Below are 11,866 nucleotides of genomic sequence, written 5' to 3' on the forward strand. Positions count from 1 at the left end.
CTGGAACCTCATGGGAAGAAAATTAGGAGCAGAATCCTTTTTTAAATATTATTATTATTATTTTAGATTACTACAAACGTGGGTAAATGCCTGTGTGCAAGGGACAAAGCACTGAAGCAGACGATGTGTCACTGCTGGCGGATCAGCCATGCCGAGCAGCCTTCTCTCTCGGCACTTAACTCCCCTGCCTGGAAATGTCACTGCTGTCAAAGCCGCCTCGGAGCCCAGCCCTTCCATCTCTAAGCCTGTTAACTGTGCTACGTATGAATCTTCTCAAGTGAAAGGGGACGCACACAGCTGCGTGCAGCCCAGGAGGTCCGGCCGTAGCTGCCGTGCCAGCGGCGCAGCGCAGCGCAGCCGCCCGAGGACTGAAGCAAGCAGCGTAATTCAAGCTACAGGTGCGCTCCAGGAGTAAGCAAGAGAACCGGCCGTAATTGTCAGCGCTTCTACAGTTACTGCTACTCAAGACGTGCGGGAACCCTTATAACCACTAATTAATTAACCCCGGCAGTAGCCCTGGGGAGGCAGGTATCACAGTTCGTCGCCTGCGCTCTGGCCTTTGGCGGAGGGGGCGGGCAGGGGGCGGCGCCCGCCCGCCCGGCATCGCCGCCAGCTCTCCCCCGGAGCAAGGCATGAGCGCGGGGCGCCCGAGGGAGCCGCGGATATGGGATCGCCTGAGGTAAAAGTCCCGCGGCGGCAGCGCCTCAACCCTCGGGGGCAGCCCAGGGCCCGGCAGAGGCAGCTCCTCCTCCCGGCGCTGGCACGGCCCCCGGGTGGGCAGAGCCGGGGCCTGCCCTCCGCCCCGCCACCTGCGGGGCAGCCCGCATGCGCAGGGGCCGGCCGGGTTGCAGCGGCTGCTAGAGCTAGGAGCGGGACGGGGCGGTAGCGAGCATGGCCGCGGCGGGCAGGGTGCTGGTGTACGGGGGCAGAGGGGCGCTGGGGTCCCAGTGTGTGCGGTACTTCAAGGCCAGAAACTGGGTAAGCGCTGGGCTGGGGAGTGGCGAGGCGGAGCCCGCGGCCGGGAGTGTGCTGCCCGCCGGCACTGCGTGAGGCGTTCGTTCGGGAAAGCGGGCCGCTAACGCCGTTCCTCTCGCCGCGGCAGTGGGTGGCCAGCATCGACCTGGCGGAGAACGAAGATGCCAGTGCCAGCGTGGTGGTGCGGACGACCGACTCTTTCCCCGAGCAAGCCGAGCAGGTGGGTCGGCACGGGGGTGCGGGCGGCCGCGGCTCGGGGGGATCCGAGGCGGCTTTCTCCGGATGAGGCCGTGAAGGGGATGCCTCCTGCCGCTCTCCCGAAGGGGTTTCCTCCGTTCACCCGCAGTAGCAACGGTGAGGAAGGTGGCTGTGGAGATGAGTCCTGCCTTAGGCGAGGAGCCGCCGCTGTGGGCTGAGGACCGGCCGGTCCTGCTTGCCGTGAACCCGCAGCATCCAACCTTCTGCCCGTTGCTTCTTTTTCATTTTTGTAATGTCCTTTTAACTGTGCATGCGTGAATATGCAGAAGGGGCTTCATCTTGGGATTCGGAGGTTCAGCACATAATTCTGCATTATTTTTCTCTTGATGACTCGAGAAGTCAGACTGAATCAAATGAGTTGTAGTGAGGATGGATTAGGACATCTTAAAACACAACACTTCTTTCTAATGTCCAAACTCTTAAATGGGTTGTGTGTAGGGAGATGGTTTCCTCAAAGCATGCAAATCCTAAACTCTGACAGGTTTCCACAAAGGTAAATATGGGAGGGTCCAAGCTAGCCTAAAAACTAGTTTGCTTTAGCCTTGAGAGACAGGATATAGGGTTTTTTTTTTAATTCCAACTTTTGAAGCTATTTCTCCTATTGATAAACTGATTCACAGGCCAACATGCTTTCTTCATCTACACAACTCTTCAGGCTTTCAAAAGTAATATTGAATGTTTGCAACGTATTTTTCAATAGGTTGAGCCTTTGTGGAAAGCAATGGATTTTTGTTTTCTTTGTTGAGAGATAGATTGTTTGCTTTTCACTTTGGCAGAAAAAGTTCATAGCTAACAAATTCATTACCAGCTGTGAAGTCTTGTACTTGAAAGAGAAAAAGACACTGGATATTTTAAAGTATTCAAACTTAAATTTAGAGGCCAGACTTGAACTGATGGTTGTGGTCTAGATAGGAGCAATAAGAAGGCTAATTGGTAGTTGTTAATTTCTTACACTGTCATGAAGAGTGACACCAGTAGTCTAGTCCTGGTCAGAATTGCGGTTTCATTTCCCATACTAAATGGTGCTGTACCCAGAGAAGAACATGTCTAAAGTAAGCCACAAATAGAAATTTTTGTTAATGATGTAGGTAAGGGTCAGATCTTTCAGTCCTGTTCAGTTACTTCTAGTGACATGCACTGTAAGGTCTGACTTTCATTGGTCTTCATTGTTATCTTTCAACACAATTATTGTGTTTTTGGTTTATAGATCATAAATATTAATTTTCTGGAGCTGTTTAATTTGTGATGTATTGTGTTACTTGGCTATGTAATTCTAGGAAAAAAGTAACTTTAGGACAGGCTTGATATTTACTCCTTTGCCTTATCAGTCCTGTGTTTTCCCTGGTTTTTTTGTGTGTTAAAGGTGACAACAGAGGTTGGAAAACTTCTTGGTGAAGAAAAGGTGGATGCAATCTTCTGTGTAGCAGGAGGATGGGCTGGAGGCAGCGCCAAAGCTAAATGTAAGCCTTTGGTACACGTGTACTGGTGAACATGAGTAAAATCCGAGAGGAGGCCTTAAAAATAATGGTAGTAAAGATATTTGAAATCATCTTTCTTCCTGCATCCAGAAAAGGACGTGAGTGTAAAAGTACAGAACAACTCCATCACAATGCTTCTTAGTGCTTCTCTGAATTTTTGTTGGCTGCTAAATTTGCACAGCCCTTAGTGTGTGTCCTCAGTGATACTTCTTAATGCACCAATTTTCATCGGAGAAATCTTGATGTGCTTTACAGGGGAGTGCAGGGTTATTATCTATGAACTGTCTTTTGCTGAGCTTACTTCTGATGTTTCTCCCCAGCTGCTGTCTTATGTAACTTGCCTGACAGTGTTTCCTAATTGTGTAATACATAAAAATGTGTCTACAATATTCAGAATTTAATTTTATGCTTTATCCATTGATGTAGAGATACAAGAGAAGAAAATCTAGCCTTCTTTTCCATCTGGAGTAAATCTGATAAAACGTGTCCCTTTTCTTCCCTTCTTCCAGTTTGGACATTACAGGCAAAGATCTCTTTTGGAAGAGGCATGGACACTTACACCACAGTTGTGTTATATTAGGTTGTTATTAGTGTGCACCATGTTTCAGATAAGATAATTTATCATAATCATGATTACATAGTGATGTTATTGGTAGAGTAGCAGGATATCTTGGCATAGGTGGTTGGCTTCCGTCAGTTATTTATGCTTATTCCCTATTGTGTTATGCAAATGATTCTTTCTGAATGCTAAAGTCTTTTACATGGCTAGTTATATTTTTTCTTCTTTTCCTGTGCAGCCATTGGTAATAAAAACCAATGATGACACTCATATCCTCTTCAGATTTTGCAATGAGATAAGGCTAGCGTGAGAGTTTTGAGGTTCTTGATGTAGATTGAAACAACTCCTACAGGAGTCTCAAGAACTGGGAAATCTGAACCATTAATGGAGAGCTAATGAAACTAATTTGTGTTTATATTTGTTGTTTCTGGTAGTGAGAAAGCAGATAACTGCCTTGAATAGATGCTGTAGAGATGAGATTCAGATTCCAAAGAGAAGGGTGATACAAAACCCATAAACTGATGTTTTACCTAATGTGGAAGCAGAAAGAAAGATAGATAAATAGTAGATAGGAAGCACATTTTCATAGTCCTGTTGCATGTACTGTTGCACTCTGCGTGACAGTAAGGAAGTTAGAAGTTAGGAGATAGAAGTCTTCTGTCTTTTAGTTAATTCCACGCGTTTTCTTCCTAATCAGCTTTATACAAAAACTGCGATCTGATGTGGAAGCAGAGCATTTGGACATCGACTATTTCCAGCCACCTAGCCACAAAGCATCTGAAAGAAGGTGGTCTCTTGACTTTGACAGGAGCTCAAGCTGCTTTATCTGGAACCCCAGGTGAAATGCAATGTGTGGGAACTGCTGGGACATCAGCAGTTACAGCTCTCTGTTAGTCTGAGCATTCTTGTTTGTGAAGCAACAGTTTCACTCCCTGATTTCTTGACATCTAGTACAAGCGGAAAATTACCGCTGAAACACTTAAGGAAAGTAATTTTACAGGGAGCAATACTGAATCTCTTGAAGCTGGAGTGCAAACAGATCGAATTGGTGTTTACATAATATCTGACATGCTTGGTGAAATGTGCTTGGCTAATAGGTGATATGGTAACAAAAGTTTGGAAAATAATGAAGAAGCACACAGCAAGCTGTAAGTGCACTGCTTAAATAAAGTTAAACCTCCTGTTTGTGTTCTGAAAGGCAGAGTCCTTAGCTGCCTAGTTTTTCCATTGGCGATGACTCTGCTGATTCTGTGAACTGTGCCTGTCCTCCTCACGTTCTGATGCCAGCCTACCTTTGCTTCAGGCATAGATAAGCTTGCTGACCTTTGGCTTTGTCCTCCACTAGCCATTTAGTACAAACTTTATGGAGTTTTTTTCATCTTGCTCCTTGCTGTGTTAGTCTGCATGGAAGAAGAAATCTGGGAGCAATTTAAAATTAAAATGAACAAACAAAAAAGGCACTGACACAGAAGCCCACAGGCAGGGAATGAAGGTTTTTGAGAAAAATACTTTTGTTTCCCAGTCTTTTGTTAGAGGGACTTCAGTATTTTCAGACAGATGGTAAAATTTTAAAACGTACGAAATTTGTGAGTATTCATGAAATATCTGTCTAAAACTGTTCAGGAAAAATATGCTGTATTTTCTAGTTAAATCTTTATCTTCCATGTTTACAGCTGCATCCATCGTAATCTGAAGATAAAAAGCTTATTTTATGGGAATAAGCAGATGAATAATTCAGTGTCTACTACTGGCTGACTATATACAAATGAAAAACTGAACTCTGGCAAACTTTCATGTTCTCTCTTTAGGTGGTTTTGGGAGGTAGGGACCACAGCACAGGAATCAAAGTGATTTGCTTTTGTGTTTTCAACTAGCTGGTTTCAATGAGTCTGGAGTTTTCAAAAAAGCAGAGCAGTGCTTTGGGCAAACACATGCAATTTATTAACATCAGGGAGAATTGGGAAAGAGTTGTTACTCAACCTCTGCAAATATAACTTGTTAGGCTTTTGAAAGGAATTTTGAAAGGAGTAGTCTTCTTGTTTGCTGTTAGTATGGTTTTTCTTTTCCTATGTGAAAATGTTGGCTCACATAGTGGAAACTGAAGAATACTAAAAACTGGATAAAGAGTTACAGAAGCAGTGTGACAGCGATGGCTAAGAAATGTAGAAGCATGGGAAGCTTTAAGATGACTTGGAATATTTTGTTTAGACAAGGGGGATATGATAGAGATGCAAACACTTTTATCATAACCACAAAATAAGCTAACTACTGCTGCCCATGATTCCTCCTAATAAAAATGGATGTTGAACAATATGTCTAATTGAATATGATGGAAACTCTTCTACAATGTAAAGTTACCTTTGTAACTTTTGTTACAAAATAATTCCTTGGAAACACTGGACAGGTGTTGTGTAGTTATCTTGATCGGTACAAAAGCATCCAGTTGAAGATAACATGTATTTATGTTTTCTTACATGTTCATCTGTATCTGGACTGCTTGGCAGACATCTCAGACCTGTAACACCCTGATGTCCAGGTCTTGTTCCTAAACAGCTCTCGTTCTTTTTGCTCTCACGCTGCTAAATACTGTCTGGCTAGAAAACAATGGTGGTTAGGAGGAAGTTTGTGTTACCTGCATGTTGTTTAGTGATTTCCTACCATGCAGGGCTTTTTTGTAGTTTCCTCCAAAGGGCCTGTCAAACTCGGGGTGCTAACCAGTTCTGGAGAGAAGTTAGCTGTAGCTGTTTGGATCTAAACCTGCAAATATGTTAGTCTTTTGAGCAGAATTACTGTGAGCATGTTCGTGTTCTGTTAGACCTGTAACATTAGCCCTGTAGGTCTCACCCTTCAAGGTACATCTGGGTACAGAACTAAAGGTACTTAACTTGGTAAGCTGCTTATTTCTGTAGGGCTGAGAAAACTGAGTTCAGTGATAGTTCTTGGATGTCTAGTAAGAGCTTTCTTTTTTTTTGTTGTGTTTTTCTTTTTTGTTTTAATATGTATGTTTTGATAGGTTTTACAAGTCTGATTCTGTTCTGATTGTGGTAAGTGGTCTTAAATGTACTCTCATCAAACTATCTCAGTTTGTATCATACTACTGATGATATTGAGAGCTGTTTTGATTTTGCACTAATTTGCCTGTTTTTATTTGTTAGGAATGATTGGCTATGGCATGGCCAAAGGAGCAGTGCATCAGCTTTGTCAGAGTTTAGCTGGTGCCAGCAGTGGCTTGCCATCTGGTTCTGCTGCTGTTGCCATTTTACCGTAAGTGGTTGCTTAGCTGCCTCTGCCTGTGTGATTTTATTTAATTACCGCTGTAACCTACAGTCACGTGAAAATGCTTGCCCTGTCCTGGTCACAGTACACAAACAGCTTCTTGCACCTACTTACAGCCTTGGAGAGAAAAAGACATCTTGAATGTATGAACAGAGTGATATGCAAGTCACTCTAAAAATAACTAAGGTGTTTTCCTTGCCTTTGCAAGATAGTGGTGGTTGTTAAGATTAAAACTTGATTCACTTTTAACCAGTTTGACCATAGCCATGCATTAACGTGGGATTTGATTAAAAAAAGAATGACGATGTTCAATGTAGACAGAAATCTGAAAATGAGATAAGCTCTTCTGCACAGTTTTAAGCTTAGCTGTGTTGTAGTAACCCAAAGGATTACTTGACATGTTTTGACTTGATTAAAGATGATTCTTCATAAGGTGCTGCGTATCTGCGCTTGATCAGTAAAATGAGGTCACTTTGAGGATCTGTGGAAAGAAAGTTTAGCTTGTGTTTGACTGTCACAGCTTTCTTTTTAGTGAAGAAGGCTAGTAAAAAGGGGTCTTCACTATGTCTAACCTTATCAATTCTGCTGCAAAAATCAAAAGCTTTTTTTTTGCCAGATCTATCTCTAGCTCAGGGCCCAAAATTTAGACTATAGAGTTCTGTATAGGGATTTGGAACACTGCCTGAATTCACACTGCTTTGTTTTCCTGATGTACAGACTCTTACATGTACTTCTTCAGGCCAGGGAGTAATGGCATTGAAAGTGTTTGGATGATAGACGTCACCTTCTACAGAACTTTGTAGACAGGCAGACACCAAGATCACTGGGACTTTGGGCATTCTGCGTTTGTGTAGTTCTCATGCAAAACTCTGGTGAATTTTTGAGAGCTTAATTATGCCTTGGGCTGTCAACAGCATGTCAGGGAGAGCTGTGAAAAGTTCACCCCTTAATATCACTGTGTGTAGTATAAATATGTGTTGTCAAAGTCAAAGCTTCCCATCCTTGTGCACTTGATTGCCGTGTTTGCAGCTGACGTGGGGCTATGGGAAAGCATGGATGTGATGCTGGTGTGCTGGTCAGCATGTGTGAATGAGCACACTGCTGCCATTCCCTGTCTGCATGAGAGACTGGGAGGGGGCTGTGGGCTGAGAGGTTCCCCCCATGGGCTGGATGTCATCAGTGAGCCAGAAAGATGAGGGGTTATAGGTTGGAGCCTTTGATATACGTTAAAACTGACGGCTATGTGCTGTTAACACTTGTAGAGGATGCAGTGGAAATCCATAGCATGTGGTCTGAAAATCAAGCATATGTCACAGCAATGAATAGAAGCAGCTGTTGCTCATCAGAAACATGATGTGTAAATAAAAGGTTTATCTTTTGTAAACATAGGGTTACCTTAGATACACCAGCAAACAGGAAATCAATGCCTGATGCAGACTTCAGCTCCTGGACACCCTTAGAGTTCATTGCTGAGTGAGTATCCCTGTGGTAACTAAGCAGTTCCTCACTGTCCCTCTTGCTGTATCTTACTGCATGTTCTTTCTAAACAGCTGTCTTGGATTGGGGTGGTCTTTTTCTCTCTGTCATCTCCTTGTTTTGCATGTTTCTAAGTCATGTTGGGTTTAGTGCACAGGCTTCTTAACTGAGAAAATTAGATCCCCTCCAGCAACTTCAGCATCTCCACATCAGTTATTCAGACAAGGGAGATTCTCTTAAGCAATTAGAAGCTAGAGAATCTCATAAAGCCTGTAGGCAAATTAAAGGTGCAGGAGACAGTGATGTGGCTGAAAGATAAACTGCAAACAGGCACCTAAACTTTGGTGGGAGTTGTTGTTTTTGTGTTTTTCTTTTAAACACTCCTTACTGCCCAGTCTGTGGTGTGCTAGTTCACTTCTCTCAGCTTCTAAAATTCCTGTTCTTGTTTAGAAAAATTTTAGTCAAGATTTTTGTTTTCCGTCATCTACAGAGGCTTGTCCTGAGTGATACTGTGAAATGCTGAAACATCCGCTGTAGAATATGTGGGAGCAGGCTGAGGTTATGGGGCTTAGTGCTTCTCGTCCCTCTCAGGTGGAGAAGGTGCAGCATACCTACTCTTTTCTGCAGTGTGATGGGGAGTGGCAAAGATTCTGCTGAGGGTGAGCTGTCAAGAGGAAGACACAATTGTCTCGCCTGTGAGAAAAAACAAAGATGAATCTGTGCTCATACATTGTAAAGAGCTTTACTTCCAGATGTTTTTTAAAGCCTTCTGGAACTGACAGTGAAGTTGCATTTGCCTTTTGCTAAATGCTCAGAGTATAGTTTTGTTCCAACATTAGATTTCTTTCTTTTTTGGCCTTTTGTTTTAAGTTGAATCTCATAGTGGGAATTATTTTGCTGAAAGAAGCCTATGCAGCTGTTTGATGTGGCTCTTTAAAAGGGCCCCATCAATAGAATTTAGTTGACTTAAAAATGTTAAAAAAAAATCTTTAATGTATTGTGTTCCAGAGGCTGCCTAGACAGCTGTTGTGGTTTTCCAAATTAATTTTTTACAATTTTCACTTGTAAGTATTTTTTCCTTATGGGAGAATTAGGTTGTTTGATTTGTTTTGTCTCATGGGTACTAATTCCCTAAATGTTAAAGGCAGCTTCGAAAACTGAAAATCTTATTGTCTGTGGAAAAAAAACATCTGTTGTTCCTAAGTGCTGGTAACATCTGCATCTTGGGAAGGGCGCAGGAAGTTTTTTTCTGCATAGCACTTGAATTTTGTGCCCTGGAAGCTGTTGTGTCAGCAGAATATTCCAACATGGCAATCACTATGTCTGCAGTACTGGAAGGGCTGGTGGACCTGTAAAAGTACACTCCATTTCTGTGTTAGGTTTTGAGTAAGAATCATAGAATGGTAGGGGTTGGAAGGGACTTTTAGAGATCATCTAGTCCAGCCCCCCCGTGCAGAAGCAGGTTCACCTAGATCAGGTCGCATAGGAATGTATCCAGGCAGGTCTTGAAGACCTCCAAGGAAGGAGACTCCACACTCTCCCTGGGCAGCCTGTGCTAGGGCTCTGTTGTCTTCATAGTGAAATAGATTTTTCTTATGTTTAAATGGAACTTTTTGTGTTCCAGCTTCATCCCATTACCCCTTGTCCTGTTGCTAGATACCATAGAAAAAAGGGATGTCCCAGCCTCCTGACACCTACCCTTTAGATATTTGTAAATGTTAATGAGATCCCCAAGAAATTTGTTCTGTATTTTGATAAGGAGTGTTCTGATGTGCTACCTAGAATGAGTCTGTCTACTTGCACTACTTTGGATGTCTTAAGGCTTTCTATACTTCTCTTGAGACCACTATTGTAGTTAAGATGTCAAAGTCTTTTAATGGCCTCTTGTCAGAATGAGTTTAGCATCTCTATTTTAGCCATAAACCCATGTTTCTGATATGCAGTATAAAAGACAACTTAAGCAGCTTCTCCTTCCCTTTTTACCATTTTTTTTAACTTGGAAAAAATTTGCAGCTTTGGTTTGCCACTTTGCTGTTTTAAGCTACTGGCCTTTTCCCTTGAGGTGTTCCAAGAGCTGTGTAAAGCTCTGTGGATTGCTCTGGGCCTCTCTTCCTCTCTGACGGTCTGCATCAAGCAATCACGTTGCTAGTTTACAACACACACACACAAATCACTAGAGAGGGAAAAGAAGGAAAAGTAATAAGTTTTCATTTTGTGCTTTCTGTCGGTACACCTCTGACAGCCGTATTTATTGTTTTTACCTGCTCTTCACCCTCTTTTATCCATTTATGTTAAAACAGAACCTTTTACGACTGGGTAACAGGAAAGAATCGACCAAACACAGGGAGTCTGATCCAGGTGATAACTACAGGAGGGAAGACTGAGCTAGTTGCAGCTGCACACCTTTGATGTCAGTCACTTAAGGCGGTGGAACCTCAGCAAAGGAGAAGGAAGCTATGGAAGAATCTTTCTGCCAGTGTAATTTGGATGGTATTCTGTATCCAGTACTTGTAGTTATGTCATTAATGGAAGCAGACTTCAAGTAATATTTCTGTGGTGTCAGTTGTGAGCTATCAGCATTTGTTTACCAACAAGTATCATGTATTTTTTCTTTAAATGAAAGTTGCAGGCTTTAAAGTCTGTAGATGTCCTGATTCTGAGCATTATATGTTGACTTACCTGTTTTCTCTGAAATGGGAATTGTGCTTACATACGCAATGGTGGTTGTGGGGTTTTTTTCCTCTCTGTCAGTATGTGTTTCTGGCAACTTACTGCGAATCTTTCCACAGTCTGTCTTTTTCTGTCTGAGAGTATAACCTAGCCCTTCATATTATGTTGGCTAGCATTATAGGAGATGTTGCAGTCATATATAATGTCCTGGTCTTGTAACATTTTTTTCTTGTGAATGTTCCACTTGAGTTAAGGGAACTGTGTAAGAATTACTCCCTTGAGGACTTCCTCATTTGCCTTACAGTTTATAAGCTGCTGTCACACCTACGGTTGTAGGATAAACCAGTCATTCTGCCAAACAATTAGTATGTCTCTCTGAGGATCGTGATGGTTCTTTACAGCACTTTGCTTTTGGAAAATGAAGTACTAGAAAAAGCATTCACACACTTATATTTGAATATGGAACTTCTTGTGCTAAATAAATGTGTATTGTTTTAGATACTGGGTTGTCTCCATTGCTGTAGCCCAAATACCTGGATAACATTTTAATTGATTTAACTGAACTTGCAGTTCAGTTATGGCAAAAGACTTTATTATTTCTTTCTGGTTGTGCTGCATAAAATATATCTCTGTGGTAGAGATGTGGAAGAACAGCACAGGGGCAAGCTTTCAGGCTATCAAATGTTGACTGGATTATTAACTTTTATCATTGCAGGTATGAGTGGAAAGATATGAAAATGGCATTATTGAAGCTTGAGAGTGAGAATGAAGGTGCTAGCAAGTATATGTCAAGTTTGCTAGCGGCCAGATATTTAACCTGGGAGCTTGATGGAAGAGAGGCTTTATGTGACCAGTTTCATCCTGTGTCTCTACAAATTTTTTTCCAGTAAGTGGTTTGGGGTTGTAAGGGACCTTTGAGGATCATCTAGCCCAAGCTCCCTGCCATGGGCAGAGACAGCTTACTGCTTTTTACAGAAACACAATACCTGCTGAATTTCCACTCTGATGTTGAGAACCTCTGAATTATTCAGCATATTTTACTGTTCATATGGCACTATCAAGAGCAATGTAATGCTGCAGAACTGAGGAGTTTGTCCTCCTTTCAGGAGTGTAGTATTTATTCATTTCTCATATATATTGAGCAGCTGGATTTATCATTTTTTTGTGTTTAAAA

The 11,866-nt window shown here is 42.4% G+C and overlaps 1 protein-coding gene across 2 annotated transcripts; it reads left to right on the top strand.

Moving 5' to 3' along the window:
* Positions 1 to 578: 578 nt before the first annotated feature.
* On the top strand, positions 579 to 11,189 carry QDPR (quinoid dihydropteridine reductase). 2 transcript variants are annotated; one of them, XM_061992759.1, is made up of 7 exons: positions 579 to 679; positions 1,103 to 1,195; positions 2,597 to 2,693; positions 3,968 to 4,108; positions 6,426 to 6,534; positions 7,936 to 8,019; positions 10,323 to 11,189. In XM_061992759.1, the coding sequence occupies exons 1-7, from the start codon at positions 665 to 667 to the stop codon at positions 10,429 to 10,431; spliced, it is 648 nt and encodes a 215-aa protein (XP_061848743.1). In that variant the 5' UTR covers positions 579 to 664; the 3' UTR covers positions 10,432 to 11,189. The 2 variants fall into 2 exon arrangements, with proteins under 2 accessions (XP_061848743.1, XP_061848742.1); XM_061992758.1 differs by lacking the exon at positions 579 to 679 and adding an exon at positions 845 to 978.
* Positions 11,190 to 11,866: the final 677 nt, after the last annotated feature.

Source organism: Colius striatus, chromosome 3 (assembly GCF_028858725.1).
Source record: "Colius striatus isolate bColStr4 chromosome 3, bColStr4.1.hap1, whole genome shotgun sequence".
NCBI classification, from domain to species: Eukaryota; Metazoa; Chordata; class Aves; order Coliiformes; family Coliidae; genus Colius; species Colius striatus.